This window comes from Varroa destructor, unplaced genomic scaffold, assembly GCF_002443255.2.
Source record: "Varroa destructor unplaced genomic scaffold, Vdes_3.0 BEIS01000002.1, whole genome shotgun sequence".
Taxonomy (NCBI): domain Eukaryota; kingdom Metazoa; phylum Arthropoda; class Arachnida; order Mesostigmata; family Varroidae; genus Varroa; species Varroa destructor.
This window is the reverse complement of record NW_019211455.1, coordinates 33754454-33781575: the sequence shown is the minus strand read 5'-3', so window position 1 is coordinate 33781575 and position 27122 is coordinate 33754454. Positions and strand designations below refer to the sequence as shown.

At 37.6% G+C, this 27122-nt stretch overlaps 1 protein-coding gene and 1 long non-coding RNA gene across 7 annotated transcripts; one reads left to right on the top strand and one right to left on the bottom strand.

The window, feature by feature from the left end:
- Positions 1-19: 19 nt before the first annotated feature.
- Rad17 (Rad17 checkpoint clamp loader component) lies at positions 20-20031 on the top strand. Of its 6 annotated transcripts, none has more exons than XM_086982030.1 (9): positions 67-296; positions 915-1042; positions 3911-4169; positions 4440-4549; positions 11473-11588; positions 12148-12266; positions 15548-15717; positions 15974-16151; positions 18825-20031. In XM_086982030.1, exons 3-9 carry the CDS (start codon positions 3917-3919, stop codon positions 19580-19582), a joined length of 1704 nt encoding a protein of 567 aa, XP_086838156.1. In that variant the 5' UTR covers positions 67-296; positions 915-1042; positions 3911-3916; the 3' UTR covers positions 19583-20031. The 6 variants fall into 6 exon arrangements, with proteins under 6 accessions (XP_022649021.1, XP_086838156.1, XP_086838155.1 ...); XM_086982029.1 differs by having other exon boundaries at positions 915-1098; XM_022793282.2 differs by having other exon boundaries at positions 915-1136.
- On the bottom strand, positions 15973-21706 carry LOC147757702 (uncharacterized). The gene is made up of 2 exons (XR_015322518.1): positions 20916-21706; positions 15973-20457 (listed from the first exon to the last, which is right to left on the bottom strand). It is a non-coding gene; the product is annotated as an uncharacterized LOC147757702 (long non-coding RNA).
- Between the last annotated feature and the right edge of the window lie 5416 nt (positions 21707-27122).

The following is a 27122-nucleotide window of genomic DNA, read 5'->3' as shown; positions in this document are numbered from 1 at the left end:
ATGTTCTATTCCGTTGCCAGCTGAATGCGAACAGTGAGAAGTCAGCCGCATCGAACATCGTTTAACATCATCATGATCAGCAAACGTGGGAGAGTACAAACAAAAACAAAGTAAGATCCCGAAATGAACAAAAGTAGTTGTTATTAGCTTCATAAGATGTATTTCTCAAGTATGTGTTTTGCTCACATTTGAAGACTATATGATCATTAGCTTGGGTCGTGTGTGAGCGATACCAGAAATAAAGCAAGGAATTATTTACTGCTAAAATTTAGCTGCAGTGACTGCGGCTTGTGAAGGTAGGTTATCTCTTTGAATACCGCGTTCTTGAAGATACCATACAAGAAAGAGGAGTAATCTTTTCCTATTCTAATTTGAATAGGGTTAGATACAGATATTAGTGAAGAGTTTTTATTTTCTTCCATTGACTGGATACACATGTTCTCGTTAAATATAATTTTTTCGCTTCAAAGCGTTTGATTTGCCGAACGAGAGAACTCCGTAGGAGGGCAGTACACAAACTGTTTTATTAGAGATTGCCAGATACAGTATCAGTGCCAGCAAACAGTTAAAACAATTTCACGTAAGTGTCAATCCTAACATAAGCGGCCGCTCCTGACATAAGCGCTAATATGCTCGTTTGCTAAGATCTTTTCTAAGCCAATAAAGAGGTGTACATATTTACTTTTGTTGCTGAAAAATGTTCACAGACCTTTATAATATATACGTATCATATTATTTCTCCTTATTGTGTGAACTTGAACTTCTTACATCGCAGCAGGGTCACCAATTACTAAGAATGCGAAATGTATTTATGTGAACCCGTTATTTGAGTTTATCCTAGTCACATTAAACCTTACTAATGTATCACATGCATGTTTATTATTTGATTATGTGAAACATTTCTTCGTTTTCAGTTATCTGCATTTTTTCGAGAAGGAACACTTAACCCACAGCTCATGGACCTCACACGTGGCTTCCATACATCGATAAACAGAATTACATGAGACCTACAATGCTCTAACTTACCCAGTTTAAACAATATGCAAGTTCACATGAGAGAACATAGTTGCATTACATGTCAGATCCGCGCAAAGAAATGTAGGGTTTACGGGCACCGTACACTTGAATCGTTTGCGGTAATTTGCTCGTTTTCAGCTAACAAAAACAAAGAAGTTGATCGTATATCAGGTTCCTTAAGAGAACATTGTGTTTTTGTGAAAGAAAAATTGAAAAATTAGTTGTGTAGTATGAAGTCGACCATAACGAGTGCTTACCTATTTAAGAACTTGTAAAAGTCTTCCCGAGTAGACCGAGGTCACACAACTATCGAGATAATATCGCGTTAACTACATACTATGTAACAATGGCGTATTATGTGCATTGTATAGCTAACAAAAACATTTAGCGTCATGAAGTATACTATTTTTATATTCGTATCAGCCTATAACAGTTATTCTACCTGCCCATATCTTTTTGTACAGTCTCCTTTTTTAGAATGCGATTATCTTATTAATACCCATTTAACTGACAATTTTCTGGCAGGCTATCAGAAAAATTTTCATAAAAATCATTTATTTATATATTTAATCCAATATCTCTGAGGAGAGTGAATGTGTAGAGTAATGCAGTATGCATGCTTAAGTTACATAAGATCACATTACAGTATGTAGATTACCATAGCATAAGCTACATGTTCACACTTATATATAACGTAAACCTGATGGTCCATATTTACTTCTGCCATAGATAAAGAAAGAAAATACATTTGTACGACAATTTTAACATAAAACTATTGTTAATATTGTTACCATTGTTATAATATAAATGTTTTAAGTCTCTTGGCTTAGTAAAGGTAAACTTGATTTCATTTGATTAATGTCTGTATATTAAAGGCACAGTCCTGAGGAAAGCATTGTCATTTATGACTATATCACAAACGCAACTTTTCTATACGAGTAGATAACTCTATTGTAAACGGTCAGTAGTTCACTCTGGTCAAGTTGGTCCTACTACTCTGCGCTCTTAAGGCATGCCATTAAAACTAGGGCCGGTTGACTCTGCAATAGCCTTAAAACAGTGAAGTGTATTGGAAAAAATTCAAGCGCACCTCGAGTTGCTGGATAATCAATCATGTGAGATTTCCTTTCTGGCTTCTGTAGATGATATAAAATTTTGGTCGATGAACGCACAAAAAGTTTGTTAGCTTTTATCCTCAAAAAAAGATTACTGCAAGTTATGACAGACTAGAAAATTTTATGCGCTTAATTGTGCAATAACGGTTCTATGGAGAGCTTATCTATCGCAAACCACTTTATACTTAGCAGTTTTTCGTGAAGACCCGTAGGTTATCTTATAATGAGCCCAATCTACCGAACAATACGAGGACAGTGAGATCACTGTTTTGACTGATTTGTCTGTAATAATACTACTTATTTATCCTATTCATGTCTACCATGTTAAATATTAGCAAAATCTGTTTTTGTAGTTTTTTTTTAAATCTACATTCTTAGTGGTCCATTTACCTGGCGATTATTTTGCTAGAACGTCCTGAATAGCTTTTATATATTTTTTAAATAATTTTCACAGCTCGCAATAGTATACACATTTAGAACTAGCAAGACTTTTATACAAGTTAACGTACACCTAACCTCTAGAGTATAAAATCTGAAGAGTTGTGCTGTAAACAGGAAATACGCTTAACTATAATTGGGGCTTCAACTTATGTTAGCCTTCATTTCAACCTGCAATCCCTAGATTGCTAAACCAGGACTAATTCTACCAGATCATTGTGTTTAGTACATCGATAAAGATTTTTTTAAATAAAAACAGTCCTCTGATTGAAGTAATACAACCATACTATTAAAGTTTTGAAAACAATTGTAGCATATTGCCTTTCTTGCGCCATTTCGCAACATCGTTAATTCCTATTTCAAGGCATCCATTATTGTACAGTATTTATAAGGTTGTAAAACGTAACGTAAAACGTGTAGTATCTATACAGCAGAATTGCTTTGTGCGGACCAAATCCCCATTGAAACTCTGTCTTAATTTTTTGTCTTATCGCCTTTTTGATCGCTTGTAGTTTGATCTCGTGTTGCTGCCTATGCCATTCAGTTTCGGCATGGATTCAATATACCGCACCTGTAACTTTCACCGGCTGATGATATTTTAGTTTTGAATTATGACTACCTTATATTGGAATTGAAGCAACTCTTTTTGTTGGAAGAGTTATTAATTAAAAAGTAGACTCAGATTAAATGAACTTTTATGTAAAAGGCCAGATAGGCGTATTTTTTTTAATTTTCATGTCTTTCTACCTTCTCCACGAGTCGTTTTATGTTCCTACTGTCTACCTTTCAAGTGGTTTGACTTCATTTCACATCTACCGATTTCTCTGTGTTCGCATTCATTGTGTTGATTTATTTTCCCTTTAATGCTGTCTTTACCCCTTTCTAGTACTTCTCTCATTTGTTTATTTACGTTCCTTCCTTAGTTAGTGCTGCATTCCTTTTGGATATTATCAAGCGGCTCTGGTTTTTGTATATTCGACAAAATGTGTAGTATCTTTATATCCTTTGTGAACTTAAGCTTCTCGCTACACTATTTGTCATGTCCCGATTCCTTTTTCTCCTGAACACGTTCCCTTATTGGTTCTGATAAATGGCTGTTTGTTTGCTTCTTTGTGGCACACCCTACAGCATCTCTACCCGTTTAATAAGGCCGTTCGTCATTGCTTAACGATGTCGGCTTTATAGGTTCTATTGACCACCATATAGTCAGAATAGAGTGTTTTTGATGTGTACGATATGTCCATTTCATGATGATCAGTATCCAGTACGATTTTATGTAAGAAGCTCATATTACAGAAATATAAAAATAATATTACAAAATGTTCGATTTTTACTTACAGTTGAAGATGTCAAGATGGGGATCGAGTTCACTTTTATGTACACCTAAGCCGGCTGTCAGCAAGAAACGAGGAGCCGAGTCGTTTGGAACTGCTGATAATCGTATTAAAAAAGTTAAAAAGCTTTCAGAAGATGGGACATGGTGTGAACGTTTTGAACCCCACAGTAGAGATGAGTTGGCAGTACATAAGAAGAAAATCGATGAGGTCAATGAGTGGCTGAAACACAACACTTTAGTTTCCGAATTGAAGAAAAACTCTGGTAGGTTATATACTTGATGATTCCATTTTTTGTTACGGTGAATCCTAATTCACATAGCCCTTTTCAGTATTAGAGGAACGATTTACGATTTATTTCCTAATACAACTTTGTAATTCATATCTGGTTTTTATATATTTTAATTACTATGTGAAGTATGGCATATATAGGTTAATGTGCTGCATTCGAAGAGAAATTGTCATTTCAATAGAACCAAGTAAGAACTAAAGATTCTAAAGATATTTAATGTTGCTCTTCATATTGGAATTTCAGGTAAAGCGCCGATTTTATTAATTTTGGGTCCCACGGGTAGTGGTAAGTCAGTTACCCTCAAAATTCTTGCAAAGGAGAATGGAGTGCACGTAAAAGAATGGATGCACCCCGTAAGTATATATATGATCACATCCGTGCTAAACTGATCAAAGAAAATCATAAAACAAATTTTTATTTTGTTTTTTGTTTTTGCGGCAGAAAGTGCTATTCATTACAGTAAGGAGAATGCATACAGAGGTACTAGCTTTGGGCACTTTCTGTATTTTATAAGTTTTCCCATATTTAGGGTTTATATCGCACATTTGCGGCCTGGTTTGTCGTCAAAATATGGGTAACCGCACCGCAGAACTGTTCGACATTTGACATTTTTCTTAAATGTTTCTACTTAAATTCTTTGGTCTGTTGAAGTTGGAAAGTTATCCGACAAAGTTGGCATACATTTTCAACGCAATCGATTACCATGGCTACTATGTAAAATTAAAAAAAGTGCTCTTTGTGGACAAAAAAATTATATTGTTTAAACTTGCGCTCGTGATGTCCACACGCAGAACCTTATTCCAAACTTTTCAATAGAAATAACCAAAAAAACAACTAAAAGTTGTCTGATTAAAAAATAAATAAAAACGAAGAACAGTTCTGCTATCTTCTACTATCTTACGTGAAGTACCTAGAATGTTGATCTAAAATCTGCCACAAATGTTCTGTAAAGACAATATTCGCTATATCTTAACAAAATTATAACAAATTTCGTATAAGATTTGTCGATGCGACGATTTTTGTTTTTATTCTTGTTGTTCGCAGAAGTATTACCTACTGTGTATATAAGGCGGTATGTCGCTTTTCGAGATAAGAAGATTAGGTCAATGTCATGTAATAGTCCATTTTGCAAGTAGCATCTATTTTATGGCCTATCTATGAGATGCAAAAAATATGACGTAGTTTTTTAATAAACTGGCCTAATATAACCTTTAGCATTCTGTTCTACGCGTTACTGGTAAGAGACACCAGCATTTCTGTAATTCTTAAGTAGCTTTATGTGTGTAAGCAAGCTACAGACCAGAAATCGCACCTGTTGAAGTGAGTAGAAAATAACTGATATTAAGTTAGCCAAATTTCGTACCTCAAAACTATGCGCTTCTAGCAACGGTCCTTTTTATTGAATTTGGGCGGAGCATACAAAAAAAAGTATTTTTTTTTTTGTACTCGTTTTTTAAGCACAACCGGCTACAGGCCGTAAAATTCGTCGTAAAAATGCAATTCAAGAAATATGAGAGAACTCTATATATATATATATATATATATATATATAAAATCAACAACGACAATAGCAAAAAGTGTCACCATATTGAAAAATCAGTCGGGAGATGCATTAATATTTATTATGTGTAGCCTAAACCATCTTCGTTTAAAATACGTAAAAAGCCACGTAATGAACTGTAATAGACAGAAATATAATTCAAGATTACACCAGGTATCTAGAGAGGGTAACGAGGGTAAGATGTAATATAAATATTTATAGTCGACTTCACTCACTTTTTGCCATGCCATTTTTAGTTACGGTCGACTCGTGGGAAAATTGCAAGCTAGCAAGTTGATTCCTAAACGATGTTTCTGTGGTAACTAGGATATAAGTTATGTACGGAAGTCCAGACAATAGAATCGATTATTGAAGTCAAAAAAGACATTTTTTTCATTTTTCCGTTAATACCGCGCTAATCGATATCGCTGAATATATTTGCACATTTTATCCTCGGAGACACTTTAAAGCGCGATTTAAAAAGGTGTGTAATTATTTGTCACCAGTAAATAAATGGAAGGTCAAAGTCGCCAACTTTCACAAGTTATTGAGTTTCAACAAATGCATTTCGTTAAGTTAGACTCAAAAGGACTAGTTCGCAAAAGATCTAGGACAAAACCCAAAATTTGATTTGTTTATCGGAGTAGGTTTCTGAATACCATCTCTTGGGAGGCTTCTACTAAAATAAAAAAAAAGTAAAACATTCGCATCGATCCGTCAATGCTCGCGACTCTAAGGGTTTGCCTTTTCAAGAGGACAAACGAAAACTCAGGATCCCAATAAGAAAAAAGTGTCCTTTTAATTGGTTGATTCGGATTTGGGAAAATGCATATGTATATGTATATATATATATACACATTTGCTAACGTCGAATATATAAACATATATAGGCAGATAATGCTAGAGGGACTCGTGATTCTAAATGATTGATAGCAGCAGAAGTTATTCTATGAACTAAAAGAATCCCCACTGTAATTACTCTGCTCAGTCTAACCCGTCACCTTTCGACAGTTACTTTATCAGCCCACTTTGATGTGAACGAATTTAGCTCGTGTTACACTTAGCCTAGTATAAACTGTAGTTCCATTGCAGGCCTTCACTTTTACATAAACGTGCTTGCAATTCTCCTGAGAAATCGCAGCTTCAAGTCCGTTATTCCGTTGCAGTTAGTTCACAGTTTTTTTTTGCCTGATTCGGCTAGTGTATTATCTTTATTCAGTGGACCCATTTCATTGCTGCAGTTGTTCTATCTCCTTGTTCGAGTGACTCATCGCATACAGTTTAACTTATGGCTCCATTACAGCGTTACTTTTTACGTGACTTCTTTACTTTATCGCTCCGAATTGTCCCGTTCTCCTGTTCGTTTCCACACTAAACGGATATTTTTCGTTGGATAAGTTGTTGACCTCTACTTTAAAATAGCCAATACACACATAAACAAACCTTATTCCACCTGTGCATGTAAAATCAATCTCATCCGCTATTCCATTGAAATTTCCTTGGAATCTTGCTACCCTGTTTAGCGTAATGTGCTTCACCACTTTAATTGATTTTTTTAATATTAGGTTAGTTTATGAATTCCTGATAATTTCGGTATGAATCACAATCTCGTTTAGTCGAGCAAATCTTGGAAAGGTTTGATTTTCCCAAATTAGCGTCCCACTCAATGACTGAAAGCAATTAACTTTCGGAAAAATATATCTAATTGGCTAAACGAATCTATTCACCAGTTATTCTTAGCAATGAAAGCACCCCATCTCTCTCTAGAAGAAAATCACAAATGCGTCATAATGGAATCAGGCGTTTTTTTTGTTTGGGAGCTAGGTGAGAACAGCACAGAAATCATAAGGTGTTTTTGCCCGAAAATAACGGTTTACGTTATTGCCAACTTGCGCACAACTTTTTAAATGTGCGTAAAATATTTCACTAGAGAAAAGGGAGGCTTGTCAATAGGAATTAAGTTAAAAGAGCTTCTAGGTTCACCAACTTTTACAAAAGGCTACTTTTAATAATCACGGATATTTTATATGAAAGCTGGCCGCTGTAATAGAAAGGGGAATATCTACTATGAATTGGGCCGTTCGCATTAGCTCCAAAACTTAACTATTTTTTTGGGTTTTAGAGTTTTTGGTTATTTCGGCGGTTATTTTAGATATTTCGGCGTGCTGTTAGCGTCAAATTTATTTCCAAGCGATGTTTTAATGCATGTGCACTCACAGATGTGTTTGATGCAGGGTTACTACTACAGAGCTAATCGCAGGTTAAACAAGGAATATTTTCAGAATTATGATGAGTGCTTTAGGCCGCGAAGCGAAGGAAATTAGTGCGTCAGTAAGAACCTTCTCTAGATGTCTGCTTTTCTTCTTCTTTACTTCAGTATACCATCCAAAAGTGCTTGCTTTCATTTGTATAATTGTATAATTTCAACGATTGGTGAACGGAATTTCGCGTTGACTTTAGGCTCCAAAGACAGAGGCTTCAGGTGGAAAAGTGTTCTATTTTGTCTTTCAGCAAAACTGTTGTCAGCAGAAAACTGTCGAATAATCTTAAGCCATTCGTGCCATGTACAGCAAGGACTGGATTACAGAAAAGATTGTCTGAAGGAGTTTATTGCGTCTCAAAATGGAATCTTAGTTGGGTATACCCCTGCTCCGACAGACCCTTCGGCCATCCAAAGTCGATGAGGTCCTCGGATGATAGCTCACTCATGACTTGGCCAATAAGATAAGCTGCGAACATAGGCTATTGTCAGGCATTATGAGTCTGCGGAAGTTGATTATGTATTAAAAGCCTGGGTGTGACATGAAGTGGGTAAAGCGCGTGAGAGAGTGCTGCTTCTAATTCGCCTTCAACATCTCGCGCAGTCGCCATAGTATGTCTTTACGCAGACTTGTTACAGCTTGTCAGAAGTGGCATTTCTACGTCGTAATAGAATATAGGTAAGCATAACTTCGGAAGATACGTCTAGACGCCGAGTTAACACCACACTCCACTTCGAAATGGCCATAATTTGTGTTTGATTGAATTGGAAGGCTTGTATGCATTGGGAAATGTCTGAGAGAGTCCAAATGGCCGAGAAGGATCTATAAATGGCAGTTGGTTCGATCGAATGGGCCTAACCAACAGCAAAAACCTAATAGACGAGGTAAACTTCATTTCTCCATGACAAGGCCAGGTCGCACATGGTGGAGGTTGTAACCGCCGCTTTGCAGGAGTTTAAGATATTTTGCACCCATCATATTTTACAAACCTCACGCCTATAGATTACCCCAGTTTCTCATCAGTAGTAGGTAAAATTTGTAACCGTATATTTTAGCCGTAACAAAAGCGAGTTCTTTAGTACTGGGCCTATAAATTTCTGGAAAGTAAAAATAAATTGATACAAGAGGAACAGGAAGGGTAATGACGAATACATAGTAAATTAATTTGTTGCTATAAGCTGAGTAGAGAACTTCCTGGCACATCTCGACCTCATTGGGTGTCGGCCGCTTTTATAGCTAGATGCCTTTGAAACCATATAAACAAAATACGTTAAGTGGTATTGGAATGGAATCGTTGACAATTTACCCAGATCTTTACTGCCAACAACTAACAAGATTACAATAAACCATCGGAAAAAGTCGACCGGAACTAAGGAACAAAAAAAGCCGTCGTAACGATGCCTAAACACATACACTATTAGTTACCCAACAAGAAATTTGAGAGAACTCAGATTCGGTTTCTACATAATTTCCTTAATGTTGCTCATTTGGTTTCATGTAGAAATGCAAAAAATACTTGTCACAATTTTCTTCTTTTGATTCTAAGACAAAAGCTTGCATTTCAACTGTTTTGCACGTGCTAAACGTGTCACTTCTGATAGCCATTTCGGTATAATTCGGGCCCAACCCACGGTTTCTAGTGAGCAAGTGGACATTGTCATACCGAAACTCGTTCAACAGCTCCTTACGAACGATAATAAATCCAATTGGTTCAAAACAACAAGCATTTCAGCGGCCATATGCGCTTATTACAGAAGACGACCATATGCCCAAGCAGCCAGTCCTGCTCTAACAAGCTTGCATAAGCGGATGCACTATTGTTCTCGGAGACGTGTAATTCATAGTCGCGTAAAATTTTCTAGAACACGTAAGCTAAATTTGCTTGCTGGTAATGTTTTTACCTCTTCAGGAAAAGTATGCTGAGATAACCTATCCTTCATTGAACATCAAATTCCAAGTTTCTTGATAAATTGCTTTCAAACACAGCAAGCACATCCTCTGATTTGTGTGCAGGTCAAAGACCGTTTCAACAGCTAACAGTTATATCAAAAATGTTTTGTCGTCGAAAAAGAGATGAAGACGGCCTGTTCCTTCGCTAAGCAGAAACGCAAATGACAGCGACCTTAATTTTATTGGCCTTGGAAGGCGTCAGCTTTCCCAAAATTACGACTTATACTTGAGGTGTTCATGACCGTTCGGACATGGTAACTGAAATTTCTTCGTTAATGACCTGATCGAAATAAAGCGGTTGTTGCGTCTGCGCTTTTTAACGGTATAGATGAGCTCTGAAGTTTCCGTTGTATTTTTCCGGCCGAAATTTTTTTTAAATGTGCTTGATGTACATACGCCGTGCACGTATGGCGAAAAGCTTCTTGTAATAATTCTCTAATAAATGGTCTACAGCATTTTAAATGAGGCTACAGAGGAACCAGGACCAGGTTCGGGAACACCCCAACGGGATATTCTTGACAAACGTAAATATATATATACAAATTGAGTGGTCGAAAAAGTATTAAAACCGAATATAAAGCAAACACTTTTTATGTTTACAAGAATATTACTAAACTAAGCGCGCATCATTTTTGTTGGTGATCTTCTGTTGTTTTTTCGGTTACATCATAATCCTTCCACTGCGGAACCTTTGTGATTTCTGGGCGAAAAATACTGATAATTGACTTTAGTGTCTCGCCATTGATACCACTACAGGAGTTCGCAAAGGCTAAAAAATAATTGAATGGGGTTTATAAATTGTTTCTTGATATACCCGAATTTTTATGCAGAATATAACGGCCATTTTAGAGAAGATAATATCAATCAATATATCAAGATCAAGATAATATTAAAGCTCAATTGAGAAAATAAACTGTAAGAATTTGTCGTCTTAAAACTTCTTGCACCTTTTGAATTTTCGGCAGTTTCGACCCTATGCGTTTTTAAGAACTTCAGCCTACTGTGAGTCCCAAATTGGTCTCTGTGTAGCGTATTTAAACGACGCTATGCCAAGTTGACATTTACATATATCAGTTTATGGACGGCTCCTACTGAAGAGTTACTTGCAGATTAAAAAAGGAACGGAGTATGGTGCGAATTGAAGCTGTAACCACCGTCGATAGTTATGTTTAACAGACGTGACTTTTAGGAACGATACGACATCTCCCCGCAAGCAGAACTAAGTCTTAAAATATCTATTTTTGTCTAGATACAATCTCAAAAGCAAGGTACCAAGCAATTCTCCATTTAGACGCGCCACGCATCTGTGTTCATATATTAGACTAAGCCAAAGAAGTGTACTGTCAGAGATCTCATTTAGGACACAATTCGAGGCCAAAAAAACTTGATTATTTTAAAGCTTATAAAGTAAGATCTAGGTAAAAACAGATTTATGATGTGGCAAATAATTTAATGTTTCAAAATAAACATTATACCAATAATATTACGTTTACCGTATTCTTATTTTATGGTGAATAAATTCCAGTTGACGGTAGGAGCCAGCGGATACGTTGAGGATGGATGGAAATACGTAAGTTGGGATGAAGCGCCGAGGGAGAAAATTATTGATAACTTAACTGAATTCCTTTTCCAAGGAAGCAGGTAATATACTAGATAAAATTTTTCTTTCGCTCTCATAAAACGTTTATGCATCCACTGTGTTTACCATGTGTTGTCAATTGTCATCAATCAATTCAAGAAAGTGGTGGCTTTTCCTGTCACAAGCATTTAAACTACTTGAGATGGGTTAAACTGACCCAGCAACTTCGATTGTTAGCACATCCATCAGCCGAAATTATTTCAGATTTAGATAAGATTTACTATTTTATTAGATCGAGAAGGTTCATTGCATTTTTTTTTAATTTTTGTATCCATAATCGTACTCTTAATGTACCGGCCATTTCGTAACCCTACGTGTAAAATGAAGTAAGGTCACAGTTATAAGAAAACAGGTTTAATAGCTAGAAGTAAAGTGGGCTCAGAATTGCAACGTCATCTGTTTCATCTGTTAACTAACTGCTTTTCCGGACACAAAACCTGATTTTTGTTTATTTTTACTCAGCTCTGTACCTACTTTTGTATTTTACGATAATAACAGACGTTCATTCAACACAGTCGGTTTAGCGTTCTCCTTACGCTACACGTGCTTCTTACCTTTCAGGTATAAATCTCTGTTTGAGGAGGATTCCCGTAGAATTATTGTTCTCGAAGATATTCCTTCAGCGTTTCTTAAGCACACCGAGGACTTCCATGACTGTTTAAGAAAATATAGAAGGTTTGGTAGGTTTACTCATATTAACGTACTGGAAATTTGCGTTTCATAGAATTATTTAAATTACATTTAAAAATATAATACTTATTTTATTTATCATATTACTCTTCTGTTGAGGTACTTCAACAAGGTGCAACTTGAATAGAAAAAAGCCGAAAAGCAAAAAATAATTCACAAAAAGTTTCGATTTTTACTTGTATTAGATATTTTACTGTAAGTGTTGCTTCGTGTTCTACTTAATCACATGAAAGATAGTTTATGGGGTGCCTAAAGTAACTAAGCTAAACTAATTCATTACGATATTTCAAATGAATAGAAGAACCCTACTATGAGAATCGTGCAATGGCGACAAAAGAAGTTTAATACTAATAGTCTTGAATCGAGCTGTGCGTAATGTGATAAGTAGGGTTTATCTTGAGATAAGTTGAACAATTGCAACAGTACATGAAGATATTGATGAAATGCTTGGTTTTTAAAGATGGGTTAATTTTGCTTTTACATAATAGAAAAAAGCTACCACGACAAATAGCGTATTATCGCAAAATTGAAATATGCAAGAAATGTTGGATAGTAAAAAAGGTGGCCCTAATAGGTCTCGAACCAAGGCCTAGGTTTGAAACCTATTAGGCTTTAGAAAAGACCAAGGTTTTGCTGTAGTGCGAATGTGTTCAGATTGAAGCACGCGTTAGTTAAACGGTTCTAGCGAAATGTCACGCAAGAAAGAATAAGACAGATCAGCAAACAACAAAACTATTTTCTTTAATTAGCTTGTTGTTTAACATTAGCGTCTTTCAACCTGTTTAGCTATTCCTTGTCGCCAGAGGTTTACAGGCTTGGTGTTGAAGGATTCATTCATCCAGTTCTTAACATCGTCCTTTTCGTCAAATTTACGTTTACAAATTGAATTTGCTAAAGGTCAAGAAGGGTGGTAATCCGTCGACTTGAGGTTTGGAGAACGTTGGAGCTATACAAAATTCAAGAAGAACCGCGCTAACGACCTTTTCCGTAAATAGCCTAATCTTTTCCAGACTTTTTCAATTTTATCAAGCGCAAATTATGGTGTGGGATGTAAATTGGAGTTAACCTTGGGTCTAGGCATATCTTTCGAAGCTCTGTTTATGTCTGTATCTCACATAGGCATTGCGAAACCACTCTTGGCCATCCGTAACAATTCTGTGTAGAAGCTAATCATAGTGTCTGCCACACTGCCACAAGACGTTGAGGGCGAATTAGAATGATTTCTTGTGCACATTACCTAGTCTATGATGTACCCGAGCTTTTGATTTCTCTCTAATAGTTTCATGTTGATAGTGCACCTTTTCGGCCTGTTAATGAGTTGTTTCGTATTCAAGATCTTTGCCGTTTTTGCATGGCCAACCGAAATGGATTGTATTATTCAGGTCCGAAACCTTACCCTTGAACCGAATCCCGTCGAGCAATACTCTTACCTCTAGAGTCCTCTCAGTAAATAAAACCTACATACTCGACAACTTTTTGACTTCGGCAAAAGGTGAGGTAGAATAGGCGTTGAAAACGTTTTTTTCTTTATCGACCTTTGGAGCCTGAAGTCGACGTACAATCTCGTTCACCGTACCATGATCAATAAACGCTATTGAATGACAGAGATCAAAGCAATTTAACCATATGCAAGGGTTTAGAGTAAGTACTTGCGATGGTGACCGGCACACTCCAGTTATTCACGCTCATTTGTCAGGCAACATGATGCAGTTTGGCGATTAATGGAGTAATAAGAGGCAGTGGGTCGTGTATAAAAAATTTGCTTCTTAACGCTTCTTCCTTTCTGGGCCCTGCTGCGATTGGTTGACATCAAGATCGTTTCGTCGTTGCTAAAAATAATTGTCAGTAAGTACTGAAGGGAGCATGTTAGTGTACTAGCATGCACAGTTATACTACGTAGTAGTATAAGTTGTATATTATGAAGACCCCACACAAGCAGTTGATGACTGGGGAGAAAAGTTTAATGTTGAAGATAGGACATATCCGTGCGAGTGACAGCCACAAGCTTGTTAGCTAAATTGGTGGGTAGAGGACAAGAAGAGTCTGTACAGGTCTTCTACAACATGCTAAAGGCTACAAAGCGCAAGACACTGTGACTTCGACCGTTGCGAAGTAACATGTGTGTTATGCGCGTGTGCAAACTGTGCGTAGATCAGCAGGCAACTTGAACTCTTCTAACATATTAAGTAGCAGAATTATCGAAACATACCTCCCCTTCGCTTTGGACTTATCTTACCGTCTGAACAAAAATTTTCCCCACTAAAAGATTTGCCAAGGAGGGTTTTGTTTATGTACGATTTTTCCAACATATTTGAAAATGGCATAATGAACATTTGTCGATACCGAAATTGATCGTATGTTTGTGGTTACCATGGTAATGTTATCAAAAGTATGTGCTTTAGCCACGCAGACAACTCCGGCTTCTATGAATATAATGTCGGCTCACTTAAGCCATATTGCGTGAGTCGACTCCTGGTTCCATAGAGCATCACGTACATCGCGGGCAGCCAAACAACCTTGTTTTGAAATATAAACATATTACATCAATCATTATTAAAGGAGTAATCACTGCATTGGTTAATTACACTGTGAAAATGTATCTCAGCTAGCAGTGGTGAAATACCTGAATAAATAAATAAAAAATTGAGGATTTTCAAATAGAACAAGCTATCCTAGAAAGTCCAGATAAACGAAATGTCAGAGTTTAAGAAATCTTATTTAGAAACACTGAAAGGCGCCTAGACTCCTATTATCGGTAGGAAAACCGTATCTATTGTAACATCCACCTATAATCATTAGATTAGCTGACGTTATAATTATCAAATTTGACACTGGAGTTCCAATTTGTCATGAAGTAAAATTCTCCAATACGGGAAGTGGTTGATTATGATTAGCCTTTATTTTTTCACATTTACCTACTCACACAATGTTTGCTTTTACCAACAACAAAAAAAAAAAGACCAAACAACAGATTTTGCGTGCGGAATATATTTTTCTTTTGTCTGTTTTTCAGAAAATTATCGACAGCAGTATACATTTTCTATTCGACTGACTATTATTTATTTAAAAATGTATATGGATATTAAGTGAAAGAATTTTAGCTGGAAAAAACGTACCATGAATATATGAAAGACTAATTAGTGTATGGCGTAGTAGGGAAGAGGCATTGTATAGTAGCGTTATGTCCGCTTAGCTTTATTTGTCTCGGATTCATTAATGTGGTATTTTGTGTATTATTAAGACGATGGTTGTGCGGATTTTCTTACTACAGGTCGTTGTTCTCTCGTGATTCTCCTCTGTGAAACTCCGTCCTCGCGAGAATTTAAGCTTTTTCCGCCGGAATTAAAAACTGAACTGGGTATACGTTGCATCTCATTCAACCCTGTTGCAACTACATTGCTAAGAAAAGCTATAAAAGGCATTATCCATCAGGCTTATTTGGTAGGTACAGCGGTCAATTTTGGTTTTTGCACCTAATTCTAGAAAAAAATAAGTAGCTGACCGAAACTTTGAGCTATGGTAACGCATTTGTGGTAACTTACAGAAACTCCGTTGTCCTTATGTAAAATCTGTATTTAGAACTTAAGAGTCGTTAAACGCTCGTTGATTTGTATTCAGTAGAGCAATTATTGTCCCGTTGACTTATAGGAGCATGTGTTGATTAATATTAGTAATAATAGCGGTTTTTATGATGTAGGCGTTCGGAACGGCTTTTCGCCATCTCGCTGAAGCAGAAGTAGACTCAGTAATACAGCATTGCGATGGAGACTTGCGCATGGCAGTTAATCTTTTGCAAATAGCTAGCATGCGAGACTCCAAAATCGTCACGAATTTCGATTGTAAAAAAAAGAAGAAAGAGCAGAAAAATAATAAAGGTAAGTAAACGTGTTGCAAAAAATACCGAAATTCTTGTTTCTATATGGTATTGCGGAAAATATAGCCCACGACTCGCGTGTTTAGGAAAAGGAAGACACTTGAGGAATGACTTTAGTCAATACTTGAGCAGATTTAGCTACGAACATGTACACAGATGAACACAAAAACATTGACAGACGCTGCTTTACGAATTGAAGCTGTTTAAAATTAATAGCCAACCCTCTCTGCACTTTCGGAGACCTATCATTTAACTGACCTCAAGGTGTTTCAGCCTATTTCGCCCAGGTGAGCCTGGGCAGAAAAGTGACAAAGAGCGCTGTTTTACGACCCCTACAATAACAGGCGGGTAGTCCAACAGCTCATCCTGGCAAACGAATGAGGCTAATGAGCTTAGTTGACGAGTCAAACACTAACGGCTAAGCCACCGTAACTAACGGCGTTTAGCCCTGAGAGCAAATAGACCACAAACAAGAAAAACCTTGACCCAAAGCCTTAATGAACGACGATTGATGGCTTATAAGCCCCTACGCGTCGTCTCGACATCAATTGAAAGCGCTGGCCGTGAGAGACTTCTTTGTTCTTTCGTCGCTACTGCCCGTAAACGAGTGACAAGCAAAGTGCCCGACTATCAGCTCTATAAGTAACATCTATGCCGGTTGTTTTTCGCTCGAGCTAATCTCCATTAAACTAATTGATATTTCCAGTTTTACTTTCGTTAATGCCGTTTAGTATTGCTTCCGACGGTTTCTACGGTTTCCATCTACCTAACGATCGGTGTCTTTTCCGCCTACATTTTCTTCTCGTCATCTGACCCTCGAAGTAGTGATGTGCAAGTTTTCTGGCAACAGTTTGTTAAATCGGGTTCAATGCGCCCTTGTTAGCTTCTCAGGCCTGTCGCCACTTCGTCATCTTTTCTTGTGGGCTGCGAAAAAATCACTCTGAACAGGTATTGAAAAGAAAAAAGTCAGAACTTTTCACGACGAGATTGTTGGTTTAGTGTCAAAACTTCAGGTAATCAACTTTGAACACCGAATAAATGGGGCCGTGTTGTAGATAAAACAAGGTAACGAAGTGTCGCTGAAACGAGGTAATAAATTTACCAGGTCAGGAAATTAGAATCACTATATCGGAATGCTAGGAAAAAAGCATTAGTATATACCTCAGCTATCGTTAACATCAAGCTGGATGTGAAATCAGCCGCGAACCAAGTTTCAGCGTGAGGGATCCTGCGTGTCGAGAATCAGACTCTGCAGTAGAATAACTGCAACAGTCAGACTAGATGAAACCGGTTGACGAAACATAATGCTAGCACAGCTGCATCGAAAGTCCCAGAGAATATAAATATGAACTCAGGCTACAAGTTAGGTTGAGTGTAACACAAATGCGCTTGTATTAGATCAGGGTGTTGGAACACCTAGGGCATGCCACTAGTATTGTCGGAACATTGAAATAGAAGAATTAGGCGGACGCGGAAAAAGAACCGAGTAGATGGGACAGAGCAGCTGGCCGAGTTATTTTTTTCGTTGTATCGGATGTAGTATCAACGAATCAAACAAACGTACGCGAGAGCACAGTAACTACTTATACGCAACTAAAATTGTCCACGTAGTGTAGACGCTTTGAGTTCACCTTTGGTAAATGCTAGAGTCTAATCTAGAGAGCTTTAAGTAGTGCATGTTCGAACGTAGTTGGTTTTCTCAGGCCCGACAAAATAGACACAAAACTGGGAATTTGAAAAAAGCTTACTGACTGACTGACTGACTGACTGACTACGGTGAAAGATCCAGTCATGCTGAGTGTATGATGATTGAAGGGTATAAGGCCTTTAGAACAAACACATAAACTATATTGTTGGAGATCAATTGCTGAGCATTCAAAATCGTATTTATGGTCCTATTACTGACATTTTTCAAAGGTTGCAGAATGCAGACATGAGTTTACATCTTTTTTCTTGTTTATGAGAACTGTTATAGCAGTGCGGAATACTGTAGACGCCTCATTGATGCCTAATTCAATAGGTTAGGCTTGAAGAAGTGCAAATACAAATTCCGCAGCTCTTGCTGGAAACTGCGAAAATTTTTTTGGAAGTGGCACTGGGATACAAATGGATTACATAAAATAGAAGATCTTCGTACATAGTTGGCAATCTCGTTGCAATTTTCTCATTGGAAAACCCGTTGTTGCCCTTATTTATAACACTTATTTACACGAAGGTTTGTTGTCTCTATACCGTGAAGACAAGTAACTTTGTTTTGAGTGGGCGACCTTTATTTTTAATAGACATCGTAGCAATTTAGGCCTGTTATTACTGAATACGATTTTATATTGGCAAATTTAGCTAGTCTAATAGCTAGAGTAGTCCATAAACTTAAGCTTAGAATATATCTTATTGCCAGATAAGCACTAGCTAAAGAGCAGCTCCTCATTTGTGCAACATCATTTTATTTGTTTTTATCGTATTATTTGTCAACAATGGTCTGAGGCTTGCCTTAAGCTGTTTATTTTTTTTAATGCTGCGTACCGTGTGCGAATGTATAAACGCCAATCTAAAAGATGGTTTTCGTTATGAAAGAAAGTAATGTATTAACGCGATTTGTTTGAATTATACTTTGTTTTACCTTTGTTAAGCTATCTGAAAAAGAACTCGGATTGATTATCTTCATTTTTTTCAGAGGAAAAAGGGGGAGATACACGGAAGGATAGTTCATTGTATCTCTTTCATTCGTTGGGCAAGATCTTATATGCAAAGCGCGAAGATAACGTTGTACATGAGTTGGCCGCTCATTTAAAATGTTATGAAAAGCCTCCATTGAAAGAAAACCCAGAAGCGGTGTTCGATCGAACCTGTGTATCACAGGATCTCTTCATAAGGATGCTGCATAACAATGCCTCAAATGTTTATGCTAGCATCGACTCTGCAGCTAATTGTCTTGAGTGGTTCTCCCTTGGAGATTATTTTGGCTCTGTATGGGATCCCACAGGATGCATGAATTCATTCGGATTGTCTACAACTTTACGGGGCCTAATGTACCATTTAGAAAAACCAAAAGAAAAAACTTACTTTGGCACGTTTAAGAAGCCGATATTGGATCGCAAGAAGGTCGAAAATCGTTTAGATGAAGTGCGTCACCAATTCCTCATCCAAGGAGCCTCGGTGGATGTTTTAGTTAGCGATATATTGCCATACATGTTCAAGATAAAACCTAAAAACTTGTCCCAGGAACAATGGAAAGTTATTAATGACTGTGTTTTTGTTAGGAAGGCAATGTTTTCTTCACAGCCAGCGGAGAGAAGTTTTAGTGAAAAATTTGTTCCAGAGGAGGACGAAGCAGATGAAGATGCGGTATCAAATATACCTGAAAAAAAGGAGATTGTCATGGAGCTGGTCCCACCGGACGAAATTGAAATTGAAGAGATTGATTCCGATTAAAACATTTTTTCATATCTGGGTAAATCGTATCTTACATCGTAGCTTAAGACTTCCAACATTCATAAAAGATCAAAGACACCTATCTAAACGGTTCGGATAGACTTGTCGAACCAAAAAGTGTGTGATGCCTCGAGTATTCCTTGTTTTTTGTACAGTTCAAAATATTACACGTGATACTAAACTGTGTAAGTCAAAAGTCTGACCTTAGACATATACACAACAAGAAGCCGTAGCAAAACTGTCCATAGCAGCCTTGAGTTTGGTGAGCTGGTCTAAATTCCGGTTAGGTATGTTAGTATCGTGGAGAACGCGATATGGGGCGACGGTTAGTGTTGAATTAAAGATTTTGAACACTGAAGCTGGAGTGTAAGCTTGTCATGAATAAATGTGTAAAATTATCAAGTTTTTAATTGCAAACAACAATAAAGTATTTTCTGATCTCTAATATATACATTCGAGTTTTAGTTTGTAATTTGTTTCAATCTCCAATATTGTCTACACATCCAATTCGATATATTAATGATACTACTAGTTCATACATCATCCATTGTAGTAGTGGCTGTAAACAGCGGAGTTAAAAGTACATATTGAAATTATTACCAGCAGTTCTTCGTATAAGCTACATATTAGGATTTGGAATAGGTTTACAGAAGACGATAGATGACACTCTGATTCGCTTGAAAATATAGCTGAGGACTTTTATGCTTCAAGTTTATCGAAATGATGCTCCCTCTGCCAACTAAGTCTTCTTGGAGACTTCTCCAACGTTACCATTCCGATTTGGCCAATTTCCTTCGTTTCGTCACGGAAAAAGTTTTCATCAGTAGTTTCCATCGCCAGTGGACTCAGGACATCCAGTTTCGTTCGGAAAATACCTGGTTCAGGAGTATCCTTTTCAAATTAATGTTTTTTTTCTTAATTACTTTAAGAATAATGAGTTATGAACAAGCTTGCATAATCTGGAATTCGTGTGTTTTTGCGAGGGCGAGACTTCAGCTGCGAAGGATGTGTTTGGATAGAGTACAGCAATCTGGCCCACAGCGCCCGAACTCAAATTACAGTGGTGAATTTTTAGGCTGAGACATAGTTTGTAATAATGAACTTCGACAGGGTTTATTGTAGGGTTCAGTATAGATGAATGAATGAATGGCAACTCTATTGAGCTTAACATTACCATAAGTGGTCTTGCGTATACGTATACGTATACGTATACTTGTTACCGTCTAAGTCGCGAAACGGCAACGCCCATGGCCGTTCATCATTTTAAGCATTACTGTAGGCGATAATGTGTAAAGCTTTTCGGTGTTACTCTGTTCTACTAACTAGTACTTACGCGTAAGCCAGCTCTCCAGAGTTTCCCGCGCTACAACAGCACATTTCGCTTGATTCTTTTAAAAATTCCGCTTAAGTACATGACATAGATCCGAAATTTCTTTGCTACCTGCCAGCATTACACAGCTGAATTGTTTCTGTTCAATAGCCGCTCCATCGGACACACGGAAATATGCATTATTTATCTTAACTGGAAGGCGCACGCGCCGGACCTAATATGCCCTCGACTTCGTCCGCTCACAGAGGCTCGAACACCTAAGCGAATTTTCCGAAGGTGAGAGCAACGAGGCGACCAAACATGCTGAAGGAGAAAGGTTGAAGTACTGCACAGAGAAAGCAAACTTTTAATGCGACCTGCTCGAAGGCAAACACGTTGTCGAAGGCCCACCCAAGGACATTGCGAAAACAACGAGATCAGAACAGGGGATAGGCGACAACGCCTAACAGCTTTCCCTTACTTGCGCGTGTTGTGACCACAACTCCAAACCACAGAAAAGTCGACTGGATGCAATCCACTAATAGTAAGTGAAGCATCAACACAACTGGAAAGCTCAGCCCTTCACACGAAAAGAGAATTAACTGAGAAAGGGAGGAGACGCCAGCCATGACGAAGCTATTGAGTACTCTTTCACCGCTTGCCTTATTTGCCTGTTCTTCTGACTTTACGTAGAACGGCGAAAATGTATTGCACGTTGTGCGCTAAGGACGGAGAGGAGCTGGCCCACCGCTAAAGGGCTCCGTTAAGATAGAGGCAAAATGCATTACGTGACCAGAAGCCTCTCTTTCTGTCGTTTGTGGCCTCGTTTATTTTATATGCAAAGGCAGATATATCCGCGGTTGTTTGGAAGTATACAATCCCGCGATGTAGAGGCTTCTACAAATTTTGATGGCTTAATTTTTGTTTTTCTACATTTAATAACTTTTTTATAATATTCATACGAGCTGCATTAAGGTAATTGCAATAAACAAGTATTATTTTAAAAAAATCCAACTTAATTTAAAGTAGCAACTGACATTATTATTTGTTTCATGAAGTAGCGGTAGCCCAAGTTGTCAAGCGTAATTAATCAGAGAGCTTAGTCCAAACGCGGACCTTTTTTGAGCTGTTAACAAATACATGGTGCGTATGCCATAAACAGGTTTTCACAGGGTTAACTAAAATTTTCGAAGCGTTGACCAACTCTTATTTTCCCAAAATGCAAACGAATAGAACCTTTTGCTGATTTGAGACATTGTTAAGTTCTGATTAAGCTTTATTAAACTTGGATGTTTGCTTTATTTAGTGAAAAAGAGAATCCCCTATTAAATCAAGAGTTATTTTTTCCACTTTAAGTTATGTACATTTTTTGAATTTGTTTGATGACCTCCATAATCTGGCAGATTATTTCGAAAGAACTCGACAACGTCGGCGCATCGCAAAGAAAGTAGATAAAGGCAAGCGTAAGACTTTTGTATAGTAGTGCGGAAGGCCTATATTTATTTCGATACGTAATACTACCGCAGAAAATATAAAGACCATATTTGCTAGATTTAGCTTAAAATGCAGTTTAATTCCATGGTAGAGCGGCACAGAAAAAACCTAAACAGATCTATTGTTGACAATAGGAAGTCGATTTTAGCCAAAGTTGACTTTCTATTATGGACGGAACTTTTTCATAGGAGAGCGCATCCTTGCGCGTCTGCAGCGATACACTAGCGCTTAGCTGCTATCAAATTATACTGACAAATTCGGCTGAACCTGAGTTATACATGTTTATTCAAAACTCTCCGATCCGTAAATTCAGAGAAAGTAAAACTTCAGTAATAATATGGCAAATAATAGCCAATTTCAAAAAAAAAAAGACAACTTCGGAAAGAGTTAGGCCACGATCAGAGGTAACAGTGAATCCATAGGTAGTAGCTAGGGAATGAATTATCTATCCATTCCCTTAGCTGATCCATTATTAAATGTATTATACAAATACTACTCAGTGAAGCTGCGTCGAATTGAACTAGATTAGGGGGTGAAGTTTTACATGTTCGGCAATACATTAAAGCTTATGATACAGTTCTCCAGCAAGTCGGTCCAATATGGTTTTTCAGAAGTGTCATTGGATTTCAGTATTATAATATCTCCTTAAAGGAATAGGTCAAACCTTATGCAATACGATCGTGAAAGATAAAGAAGCTATGATATAGGGCAGGTCCGCCTGTGTGTCTATAAGGCAAATATATATTTCTAAGTTAGTAATATTCCAAGTACAATTGATTCACATTCTGACCCGTCTAGCTTTAGAAAGCATTGCTTTTTGAAGATGTAACCCTATGCAGTTTCAACGCTACGAAAAAATATATTCTAATACAGAACATATAACTACTGCCAATCCACAAACAGAAACTACAATGGAAGCTTCAAGTAGTTACCTCTTCCGCCAAAGCATATTTCTTATACGGCCATATTCTATAGAACTTAACTAAATGCTTCAACGTCGCTTCAAACGACTGGCTCTTCGCGTCAAACGACCTGTCTCAGAATTAGAACACTTCTACGTCCTTTCGGTTAGCAGGCAGAATACGTCACTGTACCATCGCGAAAACTAGCGACTAAACCCGGCGAACGGACCCAACGTCGCTCAAGCTAGCAGAGCATATGTGCGCGTATTCTAAAGATTTAAGGATTTAAAATTTTCTAAATGCGTTGTACTATTTGCTAGTAACGCCTGGGATGCTACCTATGGTCAGTCATCACAGAGTTGTGCTATTTCACAGCGATTGGTTGCAAAACTTGCCTATATGTGTGAACGATCTTAGCGCAAATATATTAGTATTTGGGGCAAAGTTAGCTTCGTGAAAAATGAAGAAAGTGTGCTTACATAGATGAGGATTAATTCTGTTAATTTGCTCTATTTTTAGTGTCTTTGAAAAGCATGTACTGAGGTATTGTGATCGAATTGGAAGTAGTCGATAGCATCTTCCCGATGGGAAAATCGGTCCGAGATTCATAAGGGTATACAAATCTCATTGTATTTTAACCACTGAGACGATAAAAACATTACTGCATATGTAGTATTTTTCTCCAGCGGCGATTAAAGTTCTTGATTTTTGTAATTCGTTTTTGGACGTTTAAAGCTAAATATTTTCTAGTGATGTTTTTACTTTACATAGTGTGCCAACGTTGCTTTAACATTAGGTTGTTTAGTGACAAATGTAAATCTTATATTTCAAAATCATGTAGCCTTAACGGTACAATATTTCATAGCACTCTTTTTTTATTCCGTATGCACTTGTACCCTTCGAAATCTGAGGCCTTTTACTCGATCGTCATCACTTCGATTTCTGGCAGGCGAGTTCTAGTGAGCCATGGAGAACAAAAAAAAAAATCGAGTTGTTTACGCGTATGACTTTGATCTTGGAATTACTGAAGCGGAAACAACTCCCCGTATAAAGTTTTACTACTAGAAGCATCGTGAGCCGTTAAATTCGAAAAGGGAGACAAATTTTGAACTCGAAATTGAGATTTTATGAGAGATCCCGTCGCAAACGAATAAGAAGAGTTGTCGTGGAAGCCATCAAAATGCACAGGTGTAATCATTTAGGTTTCGTGTATGTATAAATACTGTACCTGTCTACCTCGATCAGTTTATTCGGGGTAAACAATTGAACAAATGGGTTCCGCAGGATTTAAGCGGATATCAAAAACAGACCTCACGTTATAATAGTGATCTATGCTTATACAGAGTATTGATGAAAAATTGATCTTTTACGACAATCACAGACGGTCAGATCTGTGGATGGGTGAACTGGCAGGACATCATCCTAAAGCAAATATAAAGCTGCAATAGCCCACGGTTTTTGGTTGGTGGTCTAATGCAGGTACTATCTACCTACTACTAGTCGCATAGGTTTCGATTCGTCGATTACAGCTGAGGTATACTGTCAACGACTGGATGATGAAAAACTCCGGATTAGCAGTCGAAGATTAGCGAACCAAGGTGAACTGGTCCTTGTGCACGATGCCGTTGGACCGCACGGGGTCGACCGGCATCGTGCAGTGGACGGAGTAGCTAACATGCAGCTCTTTGAGTGCTCCGATTTGGCTGTCGTGAATTGGCCATTTATAGTTAAAATTTCAGAGCTAGCAGATGTTTATCACGGCATATGATTATTACGCCGTTTCATGCGTCTGCTGTCGAAACCCCAGATAAACCCAGCAAAACACAACCTTGCTAAGGCCACCGTTGGGGACGGATCATTGAGCTTATACTGGGGAAGTGATACCAAGGACTTGCTTGACTAAGGGGAATAGCCAAAGGAGCTAAAAAACGTGTCACCTCAGACGAAGATAATTACGATAGTAAAAATGCGGAGGTTTTGAGTTAAAGACTTGCCGAGAACGACAATACTCGTCACACATTTCTTTCACAAAACACATTCTGTTTCAAATTCTCGACAGCTGTTTAATATGAAAGTTGTTGTTTAAGTCTTAACATGATGTTGAAATTACCCTTTGAAAGTTTATAGATGCCCGCATTTTAGATTTTTACACTTGCAGAACAAATAGGCTATCAAATAAGCAAATTGTAGAAGATCATAGATAATAATGGTGCATATTTGAATTGAAAATAAAAACTGGTGAGTCTCTGAAAAAGTGATAAAGGTTTACTAAGTTATGTTTCAGTCTGAAAGATACATCCCAACAAGTATCCTATCTGGAAAACAAGATTAAATGGTGGATGACCATATCGTAGCATATTTCCTCAAGCTGAATAAAAAAAATTTTCTGTTGTGTGTAAATAAATCTGTGTGTAACAACGAATGCTAAATAAACAACCACTGTACATCCTGTTCATAACAGCTAGTATGGGGGACTCGTTCTTACTGATACTACTATATCGCTGTAGGTGTGGCTATAAGAAAAGATCATGACACAAGTAGAGGGGCCAACGGTGAGGCATACAATGTGATCTAGCGACCACTTGGTCACGAAACATGGCCTCTGGTCAGTTTCATATTAACGATTGGAGGCTTTTTATTTCACGTTAATGTGGAAGAAGATACGCAAGTAATTACGATGGCGAGCGGGTTCAACTATGCAGTACATTTGTAACACGAGCATCTCAAAAAGCGTTTTTCTCTTATTATAATACTATGTTATACTTACGAAACATGCTGTATAGGATGATAAATCAATACTAAAACAGGCGACTGCACTTTTATCGACGACCTTAATTATTGAACTTTAATAGCAGTGCAGCATTCGTAATATCTTTTTTAATCCGCACACATTTTTTGTGCCTACAGAGGCAAAGAAAAGCTCGTGACCCGATTATTTCTGTGCATAACGCGGAAGTTTGTAACAATGACAGAAATGTCTCGCCGTCAATAACTGGGATCAATCTTGGCTGTGCATTACATGGACAACCGTTTACTGGAGAGGCTCCCTCGTTGGCACAACCAGTGTAAAGGCTGCATATAAGCGCATAATGAATAAAGAAGGCGGTAGAAAACCACAGTTGTAGGCACAGTATTTTATCGATATGTGTACACCTCTTCCACCAGTTGTATTGCGATGTTCTGTCTGCCAAATGCTTCTTCTAAATCACCTAATCAAAATGAATAAAAAAAACTAAAGTGGGCAGAAGTGATTTATAGTACTTCAATTTTTCTTCGATATAGTTGAATCAAATGGGCCTCTGTGAGCTTGAGCACGTTTTCTCACATTTTGATTACTAATTTAATTATACCTTGCCGGTAGACAAACACGATGTTGAGATGACTGAATTCCAACCACGGTAACGTCAATCTGACTATATGGAACTTGGGCAGCGACGTCAAAATTTGTTCCTCCATACTGCTCAAATTTGACTTTACTTTCAGCTTCTGTTTGTAAAAATGGCAACATTGAGGAAAGTACCTTTTCTGCATATAAGTCCAACGCGCCCATTTACGGAGGCTTCCCCAACTTTTTTGGCTTCAGCACATTCGTCAGACATTATGGATAATCGCGTGCAAATGTAGTAAGCTGCTCTTCCTAAAAAGTGTTATACTATATATATATATATATATATATATATATATATATATATATAACTCGCTTGGATGAAACCCACCAACTGTCTAGATTAGAGCTTTTGCACATTCGTTCCGTTAAAAAGTGCCAAAGACAGTTTTATTGTTTTAGATAGGTACATAGACGGCACAATTTTACGAGTTATATCTGGACTAGCAG